This window comes from Staurois parvus, unplaced genomic scaffold (genome assembly GCF_062004578.1).
Source record: "Staurois parvus isolate SC_StPar_1 unplaced genomic scaffold, SC_StPar_1.0 ptg001463l, whole genome shotgun sequence".
Classification (NCBI taxonomy): domain Eukaryota; kingdom Metazoa; phylum Chordata; class Amphibia; order Anura; family Ranidae; genus Staurois; species Staurois parvus.
The window spans coordinates 555001-577727 of NW_028319259.1; the positions used below are offsets into that span (position 1 = coordinate 555001).

General features: G+C 51.9%; 1 protein-coding gene across 1 annotated transcript in view; it reads left to right on the top strand.

Moving 5' to 3' along the window:
* CRTAC1 (cartilage acidic protein 1) overlaps positions 1–22727 on the top strand; it is a 604943-nt gene that overhangs the window by 473639 nt on the left and 108577 nt on the right. Inside the window, exon 10 of the mRNA XM_089662389.1 lies at positions 15063–15145. Coding sequence (XP_089518515.1) covers positions 15063–15145 — 83 coding nt within the window. The remainder of the gene's footprint in view (positions 1–15062; positions 15146–22727) is intronic.

Here is a 22727-nt window from a genome sequence, read left to right on the forward strand (position 1 = left end):
GCTGTGCCGGACGCCGTACATGAACGCGTCTCTGTCACTTTTTGGCGCTGTTTATGGACTCGCTTTAACCGCTTTCCCGCCGCGCTAAAGTAGAAGTACTGCTGCAGGGCTGTGCATAATCATGTGTATATATACGTGATTTAGCATCTTGGGGTAGGGGGCGCGCGCGTGCCCCCCTACCCTCACCGCCGTCTATGGATGTCAATCACCGAGGCCCGGCCGGAGATTCCCCGCTCGCACTTGGCGATCGTTGGGAAAGCTGAGAGGGGAGAGGTCTGTATGTACACAGCACAGGTCTCTGTCAGCAAGGACATGCTGCTTTGTATTTCTCTGCACAGCATGTCTCCATAGTAACACAGCACACAGTTAACCCTTTGATTGCACCTCATATTAACCCCTTCCTGCCCAGTGCCATTAGTACAGTGTCAGGGCTTTTATTAGCGCTGATCACTGTATTGGTGTCACTGGGGATGTCAGTGACACCAAGTCAGTTCTTCCCCCCCCCAGTGTCAGAATGACCATTGTATTAAGTCGCTGATCGCCGCCATTACTAGTATAATAAAAAAATTCCCAGTATCTATACCGCCATTTGTAAACGCTATAACTTTCACGTAAACTGATTAATTTACACGTATCGGGATTATTTTCAGTGAAGACACGGAGCGAAGACACGGAGCAGAATATATTTTAGCCGAAATTTATGAGGAAATTAGATTTTTTTAATTTTTTTTTTACTGGACATGTTGTATAGCAAAAAGTAAAAAATATTTTTCAAAATTGTCGCTCTTTTTTAGATTAATAGCGCAAAAAAAATAAAAACCCGCAGAGGGGATCTAATACCACCAAAGGAAATCTCTATTTGTGGGGAAAAAAGGATGTAAATTTAATTTGGTTGCAGCGTTGCATGACTGCGCAATTGTCAGTGAAAGTAACACTGTATTGCAGAAATTGGCCTGGTCAGAAAAGGGGGAATCCTCTGGAGGGCGAGGGGGAGGGATCCTCTCTAGAGGGCGAGGGGGGGGATCCTCTGGAGGGTGAGGGGGTAGAATCCTCTGGGGGGGATATCCTCTGGAGGGTGAGGGGGGGGGGGATCCTCTGGAGGGCGAGGGGGTAGAATCCTCTGGGGGGGATATCCTCTGGAGGGTGAGGGGGGGGGATCCTCTGGAGGGCGAGGGGGTAGAATCTTCTGGGGGGGATATCCTCTGGAGGGTGAGGGGGGGGGATCCTCTGGAGGGCGAGGGGGGGGGGATCCTCTGGAGGGCGAGGGGGTAGAATCCTCTGGGGGGGATATCCTCTGGAGGGTGAGGGGGGGGGGATCCTCTGGAGGGCGAGGGGGTAGAATCCTCTGGGGGGGATATCCTCTGGAGGGTGAGGGGGGGGGGGGATCCTCTGGAGGGCGAGGGGTTAAAGCAACCTGACAAGTAAAGAAAGAAAAGTTTTTATGTTTATGTTTCTATTTAGTAGTCCTTAGGTTACCCAAATCAGCCCCAGTTGCGCAGTGGCTAAGTGGTTAGCACTTCCGCCTGGCAGTACTCGGGTCGTGGGTTCAAATCCCAGCCCCGGCACCACCTGCCTGGAGTTTGCATGTTCTCCCTGTGCCTGCATGAGTTTACTCTGGGTACTCCGATTTCCTCCCACACTCCAAAGACATGCTGGTAGGATAATTGGCTCCTGTCTGCATTGTCCCTAGTATGTATATGTATGAATGATTTAGGGACCTTAGATTGTACGCTCCTCAGGGGCGGAGACTGATGTGAATGTACAATATACATGGACAGTGCTGTGTACATTGATGGCGCTGTATAAGTACCTGTAATAAATGAAGTGGACGCGGTTGGCTGCGTCTCGCATTTCATGTGACAAAAAAAAAAGAAGTTTCTGAAAGTTTAGGTTTTTGCCGTTATTTGTCTCTTCCTGACTGAACGGAGGATTGAGTCGCCGAGCGCCCGGAGCCCGCGTCTTCCAGCTGTCACTCTGGGCAGGTTGGAATTTGATTGGTTGCTGCGAGGCAACAAAGACTTCTTATAAAAGTCACATTGACAAATGAGGGGCACAGAAGCGGCAATCCATCAGAGGAGGGCGACTTCCTTTACAAAACTTTCTTTTTTCTTGCATGTGAAGAGACAGCAGTCACAACGGATGATTTCCTTTCAGATTCAGTTTTTTAGGTTAATATTTTGTTTTGTCATTTTCATTATATTCAGATCAATTCAACATCTATTCTATTTGTTTATTCGATTCCTTTTTTTCTGTGTGTGTTTGTGTATATATATATATATATACATTGTATACAGTCCGGGGGAGGGGGGGCTCACTTCTGGGAGATGCTGTATATATATATATATACATTGTATACAGTCCGGGGGAGGGGGGGCTCACTTCTGGGAGATGCTGTATATATATATATATACATTGTATACAGTCCGGGGGAGGGGGGGCTCACTTCTGGGAGATGCTGTATATATATATATATACACTGTATACAGTCCGGGGGAGGGGGGGGCTCACTTCTGGGAGATGCTGTATATATATATATATACATTGTATACAGTCCGGGGGAGGGGGGGCTCACTTCTGGGAGATGCTGTATATATATATATACATTGTATACAGTCCGGGGGAGGGGGGGCTCACTTCTGGGAGATGCTGTATATATATATATATACATTGTATACAGTCCGGGGGAGGGGGGGCTCACTTCTGGGAGATGCTGTATATATATATATACATTGTATACAGTCCGGGGGAGGGGGGCTCACTTCTGGGAGATGCTGTATATATATATATATATATACATTGTAGACAGTCCGGGGGAGGGGGGGCTCACTTCTGGGAGATACTGTATATATATATATACACTGTATACAGTCCGGGGGAGGGGGGGGCTCACTTCTGGGAGATACTGTATATATATATATACATTGTATACAGTCCGGGGGAGGGGGGGGCTCACTTCTGGGAGATGCTGTATATATATATATACATTGTATACAGTCAGGGGGAGGGGGGGCTCACTTCTGGGAGATGCTGTATATATATATACATTGTATACAGTCCGGGGGAGGGGGGGCTCACTTCTGGGAGATGCTGTATATATATACATACATTGTATACAGTCTGGGGGAGGGGGGAATCACTTCTGGGAGATGCTGTATAATGTTTTTGGGGTTTTATGGCCTATTTTTTTTTTTTTTTTGGTGCTCAAAACCCCCAAAAACCAATTCAGGCAGGGAGAGGGTTACTCGCACTCTCGTGGATACTCATGCTCATTCATCTGGTTTCTTGGATGAAGGACGGAACGTGTTTGTTCTCCATGAATACACTTTGTAGCCTTCTTCTTCTTCCTGATGAACTCTCCGGCACGGTTGTATGGTCCTGGTGATCCGGCACGGTTGTATGGTCCTGGCGATCCGGCACGGTTGTATGGTCCTGGTGATCCGGCACGGTTGTATGGTCCTGGCGATCCGGCACGGTTGTATGGTCCTGGTGATCTGGCACGGTTGTACAGCCCTGGCGATCCGGCACGGTTGTATGGCCCTGGTGATCTGGCACGGTTGTATGGTCCTGGTGATCCGGCACGGTTGTACAGCCCTGGCGATCCGGCACGGTTGTATGGTCCTGGCGATCCGGCACGGTTGTACAGCCCTGGCGATCCGGCACGGTTGTATGGTCCTGGCGATCCGGCACGGTTGTATGGTCCTGGCGATCCGGCACGGTTGTATGGTCCTGGCGATCCGGCACGGTTGTATGGTCCTGGCGATCCGGCACGGTTGTATGGTCCTGGCGATCCGGCACGGTTGTATGGTCCTGGCGATCCGGCACGGTTGTATGGTCCTGGCGATCCGGCACGGTTGTATGGTCCTGGTGATCCGGCATGGTTGTATGGTCCTGGTGATCCGGCACGGTTGTATGGTCCTGGTGATCCGGCACGGTTGTATGGTCCTGGTGATCCGGCACGGTTGTATGGTCCTGGTGATCCGGCACGGTTGTATGGTCCTGGTGATCCAGCACAGTTATATAGCCCTGGTGATCCGGCACGGTTGTATGGTCTGGTGATCCGGCACGGTTGTATGGTCCTGGTGATCCGGCACAGTTGTATGGTCCTGGTGATCCGGCACGGTTGTATGGTCCTGGTGATCCGGCACGGTTATATAGCCCTGGTGATCCGGCACGGTTGTATGGTCCTGGTGATCCGGCACGGTTATATAGCCCTGGTGATCCGGCACGGTTGTATGGTCCTGGTGATCCGGCACGGTTGTATGGTCCTGGTGATTCGGCACGGTTATATAGCCCTGGTGATCCGGCACGGTTGTATGGTCCTGGTGATCCGGCACGGTTGTATGGTCCTGGTGATCCGGCACGGTTGTATGGTCCTGGTGATCCGGCACGGTTGTATGGTCCTGGTGATCCGGCACGGTTGTATGGTCCTGGCGATCCGGCACGGTTGTATGGTCCTGGCGATCCGGCACGGTTGTATGGTCCTGGCGATCCGGCACGGTTGTATGGTCCTGGCGATCCGGCACGGTTGTATGGTCCTGGTGATCCGGCACGGTTGTATGGTCCTGGTGATCCGGCACGGTTGTATGGTCCTGGTGATTCGGCACGGTTATATAGCCCTGGTGATCCGGCACGGTTGTATGGTCCTGGTGATCCGGCACGGTTGTATGGTCCTGGTGATCCGGCACGGTTGTATGGTCCTGGTGATCCGGCACGGTTGTATGGTCTGGCGATCCGGCACGGTTGTATGGTCCTGGTGATCCGGCACGGTTGTATGGTCCTGGTGATCCGGCACGGTTGTATGGTCCTGGTGATCCGGCACGGTTGTATGGTCCTGGCGATCCGGCACGGTTGTATGGTCCTGGCGATCCGGCACGGTTGTATGGTCCTGGTGATCTGGCACGGTTGTATGGTCCTGGCGATCTGGCACGGTTGTATGGTCCTGGCGATCCGGCACGGTTGTATGGTCCTGGTGATCCAGCACAGTTGTACGGTCCTGGCGATCCAGCACAGTTGTACGGTCCTGGCGATCCGGCACGGTTGTACGGTCCTGGCGATCCGGCACGGTTGTACGGTCCTGGCGATCCGGCACGGTTGTACGGCCCTGGTGATCTGGCACGGTTGTACGGCCCTGGTGATCTGGCACGGTTGTATGGTCCTGGTGATCCGGCACGGTTGTATGGTCCTGGTGATCCGGCACGGTTGTATGGTCCTGGTGATCCGGCACGGTTGTACGGTCCTGGTGATCCGGCACGGTTGTATGGTCCTGGCGATCCGGCACGGTTGTATGGTCCTGGTGATCCGGCACGGTTGTATGGTCCTGGCGATCCGGCACGGTTGTACGGTCCTGGCGATCCGGCACTGTTGTACGGTCCTGGTGATCCGGTACAGAATAGGTGACGGCTCGGGTCGCAGAATGGATGACCTCGGTGCTCCTCGTCTTGTCAGGAATGGCGGTTCCGGAGGTTTATAAAGGTCACGTTTCCGCCGCGCTCTAGAACCGCTAATGAACCCGCCGGCTGGTAGTTAATATCGGCTCGGCGTCACCTTGTGCTTCATGTAACTGTTTGGTGAGACATCCAATTCCTGTCCCGGTGTCCCCGGCGTCCCGCCATCCATCATGCGTCCCGCCATCCATCATGCGTCCCGCCATCCATCATGCGTCCCGCCATCCATCATGCGTCCCGCCATCCATCATGCGTCCTGTTATGTTGCTGCGTCATGTTTAATTATTCTTTATTTCTTACATCTCCCGGTCATTAAATAGCCGAAACTATTTGCAGCTCCGACATACGCAGGACCCGCCGACCATTGTGGGTTCTGCATTTTATGGCTCTCCGCTGTAACCTTCAGCCGCTCCCCCTCCCCCCCCTCCATGCATCTTTATTAGGGGATTCAGAGTTCACGAGTCCTCCGGGACCCTCATCAGAGTCTGAACAGATGTGTGATTGCGCTCTGCAAGGAACTTGTGCGCTTCGGATGATCATTCAAGAATAATGGCAGTTGCAGTTTTACCCCTAAGAGGATCCTCAATGAATTATGTGGCAGCACAGCGGCTAAGTGGTTAGCACTTCCCCCTGGCAGTACTCGGGTCGTTGGTTCAAATCCCAACCACGGCACCACCTGCCTGGAGTTTGCATGTTCTCCCTGTGCCTGTGTGGGTTTCCTCTGGGTACTCCAGTCTTCTTCCACACTCCAAAGACATGCTGGTAGGTTAATTGGCTCCTGTTGAGATTGGCCCTAGTATGTGTATGTATGGGTGTGAGTTAGGGACTGATGGCAGCACAGCGGCTAAGTGGTTAGCCCTTCCGCCTGGCAGTACTAGGATCATTGGTTCAAATCCTAATAATGGCACCACCTGCCTGGAGCTTGCATGTTCTCCCTGTGCCTGCGTGGGTTTCCTACGGGAACTCCAGTTTCCTCCCACACTCTAAAGACATGCTGGGAGGTGAATTGGCTCCTGTCTAAATTGGCCCCAGTATGTGTATGTATGAATGTGAGTTAGGGACCTTAGATTGTACGCTCCTCGGGGGCGGGGACTGATGTGAATGTACAGTATGTATGTAAAGTGCTGCGTACAATGATGGCGCTATATAAGTACCTGAAATAAATATTAATAAAATAAGTACGGTAGACCTCCAGGTGTGTTCAATGGCCATAGCTGGGGGACACAATGAGCACACCCCCTCTCCGATGCACAATGAGCACACCCCCTCTCCGGTGCACAATGAGCACACCCCCTCTCCGGTGCACAATGAGCACACCCCCTCTCCGGTGCACAATGAGCACACCCCCTCTCCGGTGCACAATGAGCACACCCCCTCTCCGGTGCACAATGAGCACACCCCCTCTCCGGTGCACAATGAGCACACCCCCTCTCCGGTGCACAATGAGCACACCCCCTCTCCGGTGCACAATGAGCACACCCCCTCTCCGGTGCACAATGAGCACACCCCCTCTCCGGTGCACAATGAGCACACCCCCTCTCCGGTGCACAATGAGCACACCCCCTCTCCGGTGCACAATGAGCACACCCCCTCTCCGGTGCACACTGGGAGATCCAATTGTTGTCCTTCAAAGTGTGAAAGTGAGAATCTGAACAGCAGTCTATGGAAGATTCTATTCTGGCTGAGTGATTAGCAGTCCCGTATTGTAGCACTGGGGCCCATCCATAACCCTACCTGCATGGAGTTTGCATGTTCTCCCTGTTTGTGTGGCTTTCCTCTAACGCTGCAGACATGGTGGCACAAAAATTGGCTCGTCTAAATTGGCCCTAGTATGTGAGGGGCAGTCCTTAGACTGTAAGCTCCTTGGGGGCGGGGACTGATGTGAATGTACAATATGTGCAGTGCTGCATACACCTGGAGTACATACATTCGTCTGAGCCGGGCCCTTCATATAAAGTCGCTGCCTCGCCAACTGCCTGGACTCACATAGGGACGAGCTAACGGGTTCAGACCAAACTTTGGCTGTTTAGGCGTTTGGACCAATTTCTGAATATTTTCCCACAAATCCCCCCCCCCCCCCTTCATTTGGCAGGCGCTGAGCATCATATATAGAAGCGGTATGTTTAATGCTTTTATATGTGACAGATTCCCGTTCTCATTGGTTCCTGGCACCGGCTGCATCCATAGCCACCCCCCCTTTGCTTACATGGTTGGGAAACACATTACAATCTGTCCATATCAATGTATCAATTACAATGTATCCCCATCAGTCTATCCATATCAATGTCGTCGTGTCCATGTCGTCGTGTCCATGTTGTTGTGTCCATGTCATCATGTCCATGTTGTTGTGCCCGTGTCATTATGCCCATGTCGTTGTGCCCATGTCGTTGTGTCCATGTCGTTGTGCCCATGTCGCTGTCTCCATGTCGTTGTGACCATGTCGTTGTGTCCATGTCATCATGTGCATGTTATCATGTCCACCCCAATGTGTCCATGTCGTTGTGTCCATGTCATTGTTTCCACGTCATTGTGTCCACATCAATGTGTCCATGTCATCATGTCCATGTTGTTGTGTCCATGTCATCGTGTCCATGTCATCGTGTCCATGTCGTTGTGTCCATGTCATCATGTCCATGTTGTTGTGTCCATGTCATCGTGTCCATGTCATCGTGTCCATGTCGTTGTGTCCATGTCATCGTGTCCATGTTGTTGTGTCCATGTCATCGTGTCCACGTCAATGTGTCTATGTCATCATGTCCATGTTGTTGTGTCCATGTCATCGTGTCCATGTCGTCGTGTCCATGTCATCGTGTCCATGTCATCGTGTCCATGTCATCGTGTCCATGTCATCGTGTCCATGTCGTCGTGTCCATGTCGTTGTGTCCATGTCATCGTGTCCATGTTGTTGTGTCCATGTCATCGTGTCCATGTTGTTGTGCCCATGTTGTTGTGTCCACGTTGTTGTGTCCACGTTGTTGTGTCCACGTTGTTGTGTCCACGTCGTTGTGTCCACGTCGTTGTGTCCATGTTGTTGTGTCCATGTCGTTGTGTACATGTTGTTGTGTCCATGTCTTCGTGTCCATGTTGTTGTGTCCATGTCTTCATGTCCATGTTGTTGTGTCCATGTGGTTGTGTCCATGTTGTTGTGTCCATGTCTTCATGTCCATGTTGTTGTGTCCATGTGGTTGTGTCCATATTGTTGTGTCCATGTCTTCGTGTCCATGTTGTTGTTTCCATGTCTTCATGTCCATGTTGTTGTGTCCATGTGGTTGTGTCCATGTTGTTGTGTCCATGTTGTTGTGTCCATGTTGTTGTGTCCATGTTGTTGTGTCCATGTCTTCGTGTCCATGTCTTCGTGTCCATATTGTTGTGTCCATGTCTTCGTGTCCATGTTGTTGTGTCCATGTGGTTGTGTCCATATTGTTGTGTCCATGTCTTCGTGTCCATATTGTTGTGTCCATGTCTTCGTGTCCATGTTGTTGTGTCCATGTGGTTGTGTCCATATTGTTGTGTCCATGTTGTTGTGTCCATGTCTTCGTGTCCATGTCTTCGTGTCCATATTGTTGTGTCCATGTCTTCGTGTCCATGTTGTTGTGTCCATGTTGTTGTGTCCATATTGTTGTGTCCATGTCTTCGTGTCCATGTTGTTGTGTCCATGTCTTCATGTCCATGTTGTTGTGTCCATGTTGTTGTGTCCATGTCTTTATGTCCATGTTGTTGTGTCCATGTGGTTGTGTCCATATTGTTGTGTCCATGTCTTCGTGTCCATGTTGTTGTTTCCATGTCTTCATGTCCATGTTGTTGTGTCCATGTGGTTGTGTCCATGTTGTTGTGTCCATGTTGTTGTGTCCATGTGGTTGTGTCCATGTTGTTGTGTCCATGTTGTTGTGTCCATATCATCATGTCCATGTTGTTGTTTCCATGTCTTCATGTCCATGTTGTTGTGTCCATGTCTTCGTGTCCATGTCTTTGTGTCCATGTCTTCATGTCCATGTTGTTGTGTCCATGTGGTTGTGTTCATGTCATTGTGTTCATGTCATTATGTCCATGTCATTATGTCCATGTCATCGTGTCCATGTTGTGTCCATGTCATCGTGTCCATGTCATTATGTCCATTACAATGTCCCCACATTTTCTCCCCCTCCCCCCTCCACAAATTCACTATAAGAAAAAAAATTTAAAAAATCAGTTTGAAGCGCTGAGAATGCGGATTCATCTTTCACCGAACGCACTACAAATGTCCGGATCCTGCTGCGGGATGGCTGTGCAGCTCACCGTTCCTCTTTACATCCGATGCCTGGAAGCAGATTCATAATGGGCGCATTAATTCGACTTCTAGGGGGGAAAGAATCGCACGCTCTTTATAATGTGCGCCGAGTCATTTGCATTCCCTCCTAGCAGACGGCTCGCTGAAATACGGGGCTTTTTGTTAAGATATACCATTTTAATGAGTTGGAAATTAGTTATAAACTGTATTTACTTGTTACATTACACGGCGCTATTGGGAACACCGCGTGAAGAATGAGGTTTTTTTTTTTTACATTTTTTATTTTTTATTGGATAGACTAGCATGAAAACATAAAACTCCTCGGCTTACCGTGTTGCTGTGATCAGTAATTGTTAGCTGTTTGATCCAGACTTCCATTGTAACACAGAATAATGGCGGCCGTATCTTCACTTTCCACATTAAAGAATGTAATGCGGCTCATAAGATAGTAATGCTCGGCACATAATGGCGGCTGTAATTGCCTGTCTTCAATCATCCCGCTGCAGACGCAGCTCTATCATCTCTCCACAAATGCAGCTGATCATAAAAATGTCAAATAATGAAATCAAATACACACAAATTAACATTTTTTTAATGATTTTAATTCCTGAGACTCAGACTTGCTTTGCCTGGCAGCGAAACCTCCGAATTAAAATCTGGACCCAATCTCGTGTGATGGCCCACGAATGTGCAAATCACTTTGCTGATGTGCGATTAAAGCAAATGCTGCTTTCTGGCCTCGGCGGCAGGCGCGTGCGTGGTTAGCTGTGTCCCTAAGGAAGGGGATTCAAAGTCGTTGGATAAAAGGCGTTGGCAGCAATTGATTTGTAGTGTTACCCCCAGAGGAGCTGATGGATTTGTTTTGGGGGGCCCCCGCTGTGATGTCCCGCCCCGAACGTGAATAAATCATCTGGAACTGTTGAAACAAGTTTTACTAAGAAAATATCTGAAAAGGAAGTTTGGTTCTCCACTCACCCTCCAGAGGATTTGCCCCTCCCCCTCCAGAGGATTTGCCCCTCCCCCTTCATAGGATTTGGCCCTCCCCCTCCACTCCAGAGGATTTGCCCCTCTCCCTCCACTCCAGAGGATTTGCCTCTCCCTTGCCATAGGATTTGCCCCTCCCCCTCCAGAGGATTTGCCCCTCCCCTCTCCAGAAGATTTGCCACTCCCCCTCCAGAGGATTTGCCCCCCCCAGAGGATTTGCCCCTCTCCCTCCACTCCAGAGGATTTGCCCCTCCCTCTCTATAGGATTTTCCCCTCCCCCTCCAGAGGATTTGCCCCTCTTCCTCCACTCCAGAGGATTTGCCTCTCCCTTGCCATAGGATTTGCCCCTCCCCCTCCAGAGGATTTTCCCCTCCCCTCTCCAGAAGATTTGCCACTCCCCCTCCAGAGGATTTGCCCCCCCCTGAGGATTTGCCCCTCTCCCTCCACTCCAGAGGATTTGCCCCTCCCTCTCTATAGGATTTTCCCCTCCCCCTCCAGAGGATTTGCCCCTCTTCCTCCACTCCAGAGGATTTGCCCCTCCCTCTCCATAGGATTTGCTCCTCCCCTCTCCGGAGTATTTGCCCCTCCCTCTCCAGAGGATTTGCCCCTCCCCTCTCCAGAGGATTTGCCCTTCTCCTTCTAGAGGATTTGCCCCTCCCCCTCCAGAGGATTTGCCCCTCCTCCTCCAGAGGATTTACCCCTCCTCCTCCAGAGGATTTACCCCCTCCTGACCGGGTAATTTTTTGCAATATGACACTGCATTACTTTACCTGACAATTGCGCGGTCATGCAACGCTGCACACAAATTACATTTATGTCCTTTTTTCCCACAAACAGAGCTCTCTTTTGGTGATATTTGAATGCCTGTGCGGTTTTTTTATGTTTTGTGCTATAAACAAAAGAAGACTGACAATTTTGGAAAAAAAAACAATATTGTTTACTTTTTGCTATAAAACACGTCCAGTAAAAAAAAATTAAAAAAAAAATCAAATTTCATCATAAATTTCGCCCAAAATGTCTCCCGCTCCGTGTCTTCGCTACAAAAATAATCCGGATACGTGTAAATTAATTGGTTTACGTGAAAGTTATAGCGTCTACAAATGGCGGGATAGATACTGGGATTTGTTTATACTAGTAATGGCGGCGAGCAACGACTTATAGCGGGCTACGGCGGGCATTCTGCAACTGGGGGGGGGGGGGGACTTGGTGTCACTGACATCCCCAGTGACACCAATACAGTGATCAGTGCTAATAAAAAGCCCCGACACTGTACTAATGGCACTGGGCAGGAAGGGGTTAACATGAGGGGCCATCAAAGGGTTAACTGTGTGCTGTGTGTTTCACTGTACGCATGCTGCTATGCAGAGCCATACAAAGCAGTGTGCAGGAGCTGACAGGGGAGAGATCTGTGTTGTTTATACACGGGTCTCTCCCCCATCGGTAATACTCGGAAGTCGCTGGGTCCGGGAATCACTGGCCGGGACACGGTGATTGACAGCCGAGGCCATGAATGGCGCTGCAGTTAGGGCGCGCACACCCTGACCCGGAACTGCAGAATCAGGTACACATGCGTGATTGTGCGCATTCATGCCGCCCTGTAGCAGTATTCCTGCTATGGGGGCGGTGGAGAAGCAGTTAAGTAACAGCCACTTACTACAGAGATACCCCAGTCTCAGCTACTGGACGTCTAGCAACCGCATGGCTCTGAGCAGCAAAGTCCCGAATCCTCCCACAGCGCACTGATGGCTTCTGCACACAGAGTGCGGGCCGCTCAACAAAGTCAATTTCAGATCCTCCTAGAAGGAAATGCTCTGCCTGGCGGCTTAGAGGGGCCACTGGTGGGCACTACAGATTGTTCCGTCATCACCACGTGTATACATTTGCAAATGGTAGAACAAAACAAAGTGTCACTCTGGGCAACCATTGGGTAGGCTTTCAGTTCTCAGCGGAGCGGCTGCCGATAGAAATCCTATCTTTGTCCCATTGGTAGGGGCTTCAGGCTGTAGTAGCAGCCAATCACAGTCCTTCCTTGCTATCCGCTCCCTGCACTCTGTTGGTGGCCGTGAAGGCAATAAGCTACTTGAGGAGGAAATGCTCTGCCAGGCGGCTTAAAGGGGCCACTGGTGGGCACTACAGATTGTTCCGTCATCACTACGTGTACAGATAAAGGGGCCACTGGTGGGCACTGCAGATTGTTCCGTCATCACTACGTGTACAGATAAAGGGGCCACTGGTGGGCACTGCAGATTGTTCCGTCATCACTACGTGTACAGATAAAGGGGCCACTGGTGGGCACTACAGATTGTTCCGTCATCACTACGTGTACAGATAAAGGGGCCACTGGTGGGCACTGCAGATTGTTCCGTCATCACTACGTGTACAGATAAAGGGGCCACTGGTGGGCACTGCAGATTGTTCCGTCATCACTACGTGTACAGATAAAGGGGCCACTGGTGGGCACTACAGATTGTTCCGTCATCACTACGTGTACAGATAAAGGGGCCACTGGTGGGCACTGCAGATTGTTCCGTCATCACTACGTGTACAGATAAAGGGGCCACTGGTGGGCACTACAGATTGTTCCGTCATCACTACGTGTACAGATAAAGGGGCCACTGGTGGGCACTACAGATTGTTCCGTCATCACTACGTGTACAGATAAAGGGGCCACTGGTGGGCACTACAGATTGTTCCGTCATCACTACGTGTACAGATAGTAGAAACAAAGCAAAGTGGAGTTCTGGGCAACTGTTGGGTAGACCTCCAGTTCCTGGTGGGAATGGCTGCCATTAGGAATCCTCTAGGGGTGGACTTAGTTCATGCTGCATTAGCAGCCAATCACAGCCCTTTCTTGCTGTCGCTCCCTGAACTCTGTTGGTGACCAGGATGGGAACAATAAGCTACTCAAGGAGGAAGTGCTTGGCCACTGGACCTCAATAAAAGGTCCAGGGGCCAAGTTCCCAGCAGAATGGCTGCCGATAGGAGTCCTTTCTTTGCCCCTTTGCTAGGGGTAAACTTAGTTCAGGCTGCAGTAGCAGCCAATCACAGCCCTTCCTTGCTCTCGGTTGGTGGCATTGAAGGGAGCAATAAGCTACTCTAGAAGGAAATGCTCTGCCTGGCGGCTTAGAGGGGCCACTGGTGGGCAATTTAGATTGTTCAGTCATCACCACGTGTATGAATTTGCAAATAGTAGAACAAAACAAAGTGGAATTCTGGGCAACCATTGGGTAGGCTTTCAGTTCTCGGCAGAGCGGCTGCCGATAGGAATCCTCTCTTTGCCCCATTGGTAGGGGCTTCAGGCTGTAGTAGCAGCCAATCACAGTCCTTCCTTGCTACCCGCTCCCTGCACTCTGTTGGTGGCCATGAAGGCAATAAGCTACTTGAGGAGGAAATGCTCTGCCAGGCGGCTTAAAGGGGCCACTGGTGGGCACTGCAGATTGTTCCGTCATCACTACGTGTACAGATAGTAGAAACAAAGCAAAGTGGAACTCTGGGCAACTGTTGGGTAGGCCTCCAGTTCCTGGCGGGAACGGCGGCCAATAGGATCCTCTCCTGGCTCCATTGTTAGGGGTGGGCTTAGTTCATGCTGTATTAGCGGCCAATCACAGCCCTTCCTTGCTATCGCTCCCCGAACTCTGTTGGTGACCAGGATGGAAGCAATAAGCTACTCAAGGAGGAAATGCTTGGCCACTGGACCTCAATAAAAGGTCCAGGGGCCAAGTTCCTAGCAGAATGGCTGCCGATAGGAATCCTCTCCTGGCTCCGATGCTAGGGGTGGGCTTAGTTCATGCTGCATTAGCGGCCAATCACAGCCCTTCCTTGCTATCGCTCCCTGTTGGTGACCAGGATGGGAACAATAAGCTACTCAAGGAGGAAATGCTTGGCCACTGGACCTCAATAAAAGGTCCAGGGGCCAAGTTCCTAGCAGAATGGCTGCCGATAGGAATCCTCTCCTGGCTCCGTTGCTAGGGGTGGGCTTAGTTCATGCTGCATTAGCAGCCAATCACAGCCCTTCCTTGCTATTGCTCCCTGTTGGTGACCAGGATGGGAACAATAAGCTACTCAAGGAGGAAATGCTTGGCCACTGGACCTCAATAAAAGGTGCCAGGGCTGTGGGAGGTCGGCATTACTACCTCATGGGGGTACAAGCCATAGTTTTATCTTTGGATCTCACGTGTTATGTTTATATAAATACTGGTGTCACATCAGTGGCCGGGTGTTCCTGGAGTCCAGGATGGAGATAGGAAGGCTTTTTGTGGATGGTTTTCCAAGCTCAGAGCTAGAGGAACACACGTGGCTACACAGAGTCCATTCATGACACGTGGAGTCCATTCATGATACGTGTCTCTACTTTCTGTCTTTCGCAGGGTGGGGCGCCGGGAGCATGCAGATCCCTTCATGGAGGAGCTCAATCCTGGGGATGCCTCCGAGCCGGATGGACGGGGAACTGGTTAGTCTGATGCATTATTTTCCTCATTATTATATACCCAACAAAGAGGCGGGAAATCAATTTTTAAATGAGAAAAAAAACATGAAAAACCACTTGGAGGGGGTTGCAGATGACATACAGATGAGCTATGATCTATCATTTCTGGATATCCACGTTAAAATGTTGACTTTGCAGCAAAATACAAGATCCACGTCTACTGTCTAGCCCCTCCCATTTACAATCACCTGGTGTTAGTAGGTATAAAAGTTACCTGTAAAGGAAAAACGTAGACTTCCCTCCATCTTCCACCCACAGTGGCTTGGCAAGTGCTCCTGTGGGGTGCCTCTGTGCCCCCCCAGGGGTTCCAGTGTTGCAGGCTGTCCCGTTTGCATTTCTGGTGGAGTGGAGCTTGACTCCAGTTACACGTTCCTTGAAGTCCTCCTGAAGATGCGGGTTCATCCTGTGAAATGTGTAGAGGCATTAGAAAGGTGGATGAGGACCCCCTTACATACATTGGGAGATGACATGCATGTGTGTGTAGCACCCTCTAGTGTGCTACTAGGGACAGTGTAGGTAAATGTATTGGGTAGGACTCTTGATAAATGTGTGAGTCTGTAAATTGGGTCGGCTTACTGCAGGTCAGGCTGGATAACTTAACAGGTTAGGACTCTATCGCCTCTACCTGGTTCTGGAGGACCATGGAAGCTTCCAGAAGCGGTGGAGAACTAAATCTGCATGTTTATGGGAGTCTAACCAATCCCAGTGTCAAGCACATGTGGTAGTGAGGCCTTGTAGATTGTCAACTTGGTGGATTGGTGGCTGCTACCAGGCCTTCTAGCTTGGCCGTTCCTTCTCTGCCACACAGGTGGTCCTCTCTCAGGGGGCTCGTGAAGTCCTGAGCTTTCCTGCCTCCAAGGTCCTCAGCCTGCAGGTGAACCCCTCTCCATCTATGCCCCCTCCCAGGCGCCTCTCTCCAGCCTCACTTCCTCTCCATCTTCCACCCAAACTCTCCTGCTGCTGAGCAGGCTGTTACTCTTAAAGCTGTCCTGGCCCCTTGCCAAGCCTCCTGTTGGGGATTCTCCAAGAGTACAGATCGGCCACTCCTCACCTCCACCCATTGCTTCTAGATCTTTCTCCAAAGACCTAGAGCAGGAGGAAATTCCAGATCTGCAGAGCCTCTCAGCTCTGACCAAACTCTGATCTTCTAATTATTGCACCCAGGCTGCTAATCAGCCTCTATCTAACAATTGAAGTTAGAGCTCCCCCTAGCTACCTAGGAGGGTGCAACATGATGTACATTAAGAATGTGGCACTTGATATGCTGACCCCTCTGTGGATTGGATATTTATAGTATGAATATTCCAGCAACTCACCAATAGAATCCAAACTGTAGAAGCATGGGGACCCTTAAAGTGTTACTAAACCCCGGACCCCGCATTCCCTATATCCGCTCTCCCCGGACCCCGCATTCACTATATCCGCTCTCCCCGGACCCCGCATTCCCTATATCCGCTCTCCCCGGACCCCGCATTCACTATATCCGCTCTCCCCGGACCCTGCATTCCCTATATCCGCTCTCCCCGGACCCCGCATTCACTATATCCGCTCTCCCCGGACCCCGCATTCACTATATCCGCTCTCCCCGGACCCCGCATTCACTATATCCGCTCTCCCCAGACCCTGCATTCACTATATCCGCTCTCCCCGGACCCTGCATTCCCTATATCCGCTCTCCCCGGACCCCGCATTCACTATATCCGCTCTCCCCGGACCCCGCATTCACTATATCCGCTCTCCCCGGACCCCGCATTCACTATATCCGCTCTCCCCGGACCCCGCATTCACTATATCCGCTCTCCCCGGACCCCGCATTCACTATATTCGCTCTCCCCGGACCCCGCATTCACTATATCCGCTCTCCCCGGACCCCGCATTCCCTATATCCCCTCTCCCCGGACCCTGCATTCACTATATCCGCTCTCCCCGCATTCACTGTATCCGCTCTCCCCGGACCCTGCATTCACTATATCCGCTCTCCCCGCATTCACTATATCCGCTCTCCCCGGACCCCGCATTCCCTATATCCCCTCTCCCCGGACCCCGCATTCCCTATATCCCCTCTCCCCGGACCCTGCATTCACTATATCCGTTCTCCCCGGACCCCGCATTCACTATACCCGCTCTCCCCGGACCCCGCATTCACTGTATCCGCTCTCCCCGGACCCCGCATTCACTATATCCTCTCTCCCCGAACCCCGCATTCACTATATCCGCTCTCCCCGGACCCCGCATTCACCATATCCGCTCTCCCCGGACCCCGCATTCACTATATCCGCTCTCCTTGGACCCCGCATTCACTATATCCGCTCTCCTTGGACCCCGCATTCACTATATCCGCTCTCCCCGGACCCCGCATTCACTATATCCGCTCTCCCCGGACCCCGCATTCACTATATCCGCTCTCCCCGGACCCCGCATTCACTACATCCGCTCTCCCCGGACCCCGCATTCACTACATCCGCTCTCCCCGGACCCCGCATTCACTATATCCGCTCTCCTTGGACCCCGCATTCACTATATCCGCTCTCCCCAGACCCCGCATTCATTGTATCCGCTCTCCCCGGACCCCGCATTCACTATACCCGCTCTCCCCGGACCCCGCATTCACTATATCCGCTCTCCCCGGACCCCGCATTCACTATATACACTGTGAACACCCAATCAGATGCCAGCAAAGCTCCCTCAAATACTTCTGACCATCCCAATGGAGACCACTGCATATTTACAACAATCTGTGCAAATCCTCCATCAAAGATGGTGCCCGAGCCGAGCTGGGACCACGCTGCACCCGAGCACCACAACCGCAAAAGACGCTACTTCATTTACTTTTAATATTCAAAGCAAAGTCCCTCATCTATCCATGTCTCTATCCATCCATGCATCCCTCCATCCATTCCCCCATCCATGTCTCTATCCATCCATTCCTCCATGTCTCCATCCATGCATCCCTCCATTCATTCCCCCACCCATCCATGTCTCCATCCATCCATTCCCCCACCCATCCATGTCTCCATCCATCCATTCCCCCACCCATCCATGTCTCCATCCCTCCATCCATTCCCCCACCCATCCATGTCTCCATCCATCCATGTCTCCATCCCTCCATCCATTCCCCCACCCATCCATTTCTCCATCCATTCATGTCTCCACCCATCCATTCCCCCATCCATCCATTCCCCCATCCATCCATGTCTCCACCAATCCATTCCCCCATCCATCCATGTCTCCATCCATCCATTCCCCCATCCATCCATTTCTCCATCCATCCATTCCCTCATCCATCCATGTCTCCATCCATCCATTCCCCCATCCATCCATGTCTCCACCCATCCATCCCCCCTCCATCCATCCATGTCTCCATTTATACATTATTGTCTCCATCCATCCATCTCCCCATCCATTTATCCATGTCTTCATGCTTTGGTTTGTTAAGAAATCACTTTGAACCCTCCAAGCATTTCTAGCCATGTTGCCACATACCTTGGTTGGAGGCCGAGTTGGTGAGAGGGCTTCCCTTAAGGTCCCATGAATGTGGTGACAGATGTACACGGCTCAAAGAAGCACGGGTGCCGATTGCAGGTGATTCAGAAGCGTAGTCAAGGTGGGCCACAGCCATACACAATGAGGCAGCGGCGTGGTCAGGAAGTCGGCCGAGGTCAGTACCGGGAGTATAGTCAGAGGTCGGCCGAGGTCAGTACCGGGAGTATAGTCAGAGGTCGGCCGAGGTCAGTACCGGGAGTATAGTCAGAGGTCGGCCGAGGTCAGTACCGGGAGTATAGTCAGAGGTTGGCCGAGGTCAGTACTGGGAGTATAGTCAGAGGTCGGCCGAGGTCAGTACTGGGAGTATAGTCAGAGGTTGGCTGAGGTCAGTACCGGGAGTATAGTCAGAGGTTGGCTGAGGTCAGTACTGGGAGTATAGTCAGAGGTTGGCCGAGGTCAGTACCGGGAGTATAGTCAGAGGCTGGCCGAGGTCAGCACCGGGAGTATAGTCAGAGGCTGGCCGAGGTCAGTACTGGGAGTATAGTCAGAGGTTGGCTGAGGTCAGTACCGGGAGTATAGTCAGAAGCTGGCCAAGTTCAGTACCAGGAGTATAGTCAGAGGCCGGCCGAGGTCAGCACCGGGAGTATAGTCAGAGGTCAGCCGAGGTCAGCACCGGGAGTATAGTCAGAGGCAGGCCGAGGTCAGTACCGGGAGTATAGTCAGAGGCTGGCCGAGGTCAGTACCGGGAGTATAGTCAGAGGTTGGCTGAGGTCAGTACCGGGAGTATAGTCAGAAGCCGGCCGAGGTCAGTACCGGGAGTATAGTCAGAGGCCGGCCGAGGTCAGCACCGGGAGTATAGTCAGAGGTTGGCCGAGGTCAGTACCGGGAGTATAGTCAGAGGTTGGCCGAGGTCAGTACTGGGAGTATAGTCAGAGGCCGGCTGAGGTCAGTACTGGGAGTATAGTCAGAGGTTGGCCGAGGTCAGTACCGGGAGTATAGTCAGAGGTTGGCCGAGGTCAGCACCGGGAGTATAGTCAGAGGCCGGCTGAGGTCAGTACTGGGAGTATAGTCAGAGGTTGGCCGAGGTCAGTACCGGGAGTATAGTCAGAGGCTGGCCGAGGTCAGCACCGGGAGTATAGTCAGAGGCTGGCCGAGGTCAGCACCGGGAGTATAGTCAGAGGTTGGCTGAGGTCAGTACCGGGAGTATAGTCAGAGGCTGGCCGAGGTCAGTACCGGGAGTATAGTCAGAGGCCGGCCGAGGTCAGCACCGGGAGTATAGTCAGAGGTCAGCCGAGGTCAGCAACGGGAGTATAGTCAGAGGCAGGCCGAGGTCAGTACCGGGAGTATAGTCAGAGGCTGGCCGAGGTCAGTACCGGGAGTATAGTCAGAGGTTGGCCGAGGTCAGTACCGGGAGTATAGTCAGAGGCCGGCCGAGGTCAGCACCGGGAGTATAGTCAGAGGCCGGCCGAGGTCAGCACCGGGAGTATAGTCAGAGGCCGGCCGAGGTCAGCACCGGGAGTATAGTCAGCGGCCGGCCGAGGTCAGCACCGGGAGTATAGTCAGAGGCCGGCCGAGGTCAGTATCCAAATCCGCAGAGCAAGGTCGGGAACGAGCCGCTTCATCAATGGGAGGTCAGCCAGCAAAGCAGGAACACAGCAACACAGATCACAGGGAAGCTGAAGAACATCCAGCGATGAGCACACCCCAGGATCTCCCGAAGTTCAGGTTCACACCCCAGGATCTCCCGAAGTCCAGGTTCACACCCCAGGATCTCCCGAAGTCCAGGTTCACACCCCAGGATCTCCCGAAGTCCAGGTTCACACCCCAGGATCTCCCGAAGTCCAGGTTCACACCCCAGGATCTCCCAGGATCACACCCCAGGATCTCCCAGGTTCACACCCCAGGATCTCCCGAAGTCCAGGTTCACACCCCAGGATCTCCCAGGTTCACACCCCAGGATCTCCCAGGTTCACACCCCAGGATCTCCCGAAGTCCAGGTTCACACCCCAGGATCTCCCAGGTTCACACCCCAGGATCTCCCAGGTTCACACCCCAGGATCTCCCGAAGTCCAGGTTCACACCCCAGGATCTCCCGAAGTCCAGGTTCACACCCCAGGATCTCCCGAAGTCCAGGTTCACACCCCAGGATCTCCCAGGTTCACACCCCAGGATCTCCCAGGTTCACACCCCAGGATCTCCCAGGTTCACACCCCAGGATCTCCCGAAGTCCAGGTTCACACCCCAGGATCTCCCAGGTTCACACCCCCGGATCTCCCAGGTTCACACCCCAGGATCTCCCGAAGTCCAGGTTCACACCCCAGGATCTCCCGAAGTCCAAGTTCACACCCCAGGATCTCCCGAAGTCCAGGTTCACACCCCAGGATCTCCCGAAGTCCAAGTTCACACCCCAGGATCTCCCGAAGTCCAAGTTCACACCCCAGGATCTCCCGAAGTCCAGGTTCACACCCCAGGATCTCCCAGGTTCACACCCCAGGATCTCCCAGGTTCACACCCCAGGATCTCCCAGGTTCACACCTCAGCGTTTTTCGTTGTGTTTTCCAGAATCGCACAGCAGTCCATTTAACACGATTTCCTATGGGACAGATTCACATCTCTGCGTTTTCACCCGTTGCTGTTTTTGGAAAGGGGCGGGGAAACGTTGCGTTTTTGGTTCAATAGACTTCGATGGTGACGGTGCAGAAAAGCATGTAGTGCATTTTTTACGGGTTTTTTCATGCGTTTTGTGTCAAAAATGTAAAAAGCACCGCAAAAGCACTGCAGAAACGGATCAAACGCAAACTGCATAGGTGTGAACTGTGCCTTAGATAGGCAGCTTGGCACCAATGCGCATGTAGGTGCGCCTATGTGTCCGTGCGCACAGGATACGAGCCCGAGCGTCGGTACATGTGCACAAGAATGAGCATTGGCTATATTAGTTTTCTGGCCATCTTGAGTAAGGGCGGATGATACATGTAGCATGTTCTTCCTGGAATCCATCTGCCCTTAGCTCAGGCATGCAGGCAGGAGGGTGTGCTTAGCTGAGAAAGATCCTCCCTCCCATGAAGACTCCTGGGATGTATGACATTATTTTGGCCTAGGCCAGAAACCAGGAAGTCACTGAAGAAATGTTAAAAAAAAAGTATTAAACAAGTAAAATCGTGGCACGTAGCATTTAAATCCTGGAATCCATCTGCCCTTGCTTCATCTAGGAGGGGTTATATTATGTAAGGGGGGCTCTGATGTAAGGGGGGACCCTGATGTAACACGGGACTGTGATGGAGATCTTGATCTAAGGGGCGACTCTTATAGAGGGGTTATCTAATGTAAGAGGGGCTCTCATACTAAGTGGGGACTCTAATTGGGACTCTGTAAGGAGGACTCTAATGTAAGGGCCACTCCAATGGGGACCCTGGTGTAAGGGGGACTCTGGTAGGAACTCTGGTATAAGGGGAACTCTGATAAGGACCTGATGTAAGGGGGGACTGTGATGGAGATCTTGATCTAAGCGGGGTCCCTGATAAGGACCTTGATGTAAGGAGGACTCTGATGGTGACCCTGATGTAAGGGGGGACTCGGGTGTAAGGGGGACTCTGATAAGGACCCTGATGTAAAGAGGACTCTGATAGGGACCCTTATTTAAGGGGGGACTGTGATGGAGACCATGATGTAAGGGGGGACTGTGATGGAGACCATGATGTAAGGGGGGACTTGGGTGTAAGGGGGACTCTGATAGAGACCCTGATGTAAAGCTGACTTTGATAGGGATCCTGTTGTAAGGGGGTACTGTGATGGAGATCTTGATCTAAGGGGGGACTCTAATTGGGACTCTGTAAAGAGGACTCTGATGCAAGAGCCACTCCAATGGGGACCCTGATGTAAGGGGGACTCTGATAGGGGTTCTGATGTAAGGAGGACTCTGATGGGGACCCTGATGTAAGGAGGACTCTGATGGGGACCCTGATGTAAGGGGGGACTCAGGTGTAAGGGGAACTCTGATAAGGACCCTGATGTAAATAGGACTCCGATAGGGACCCTGATGTAAGGGGGGACTGTGATGGAGACC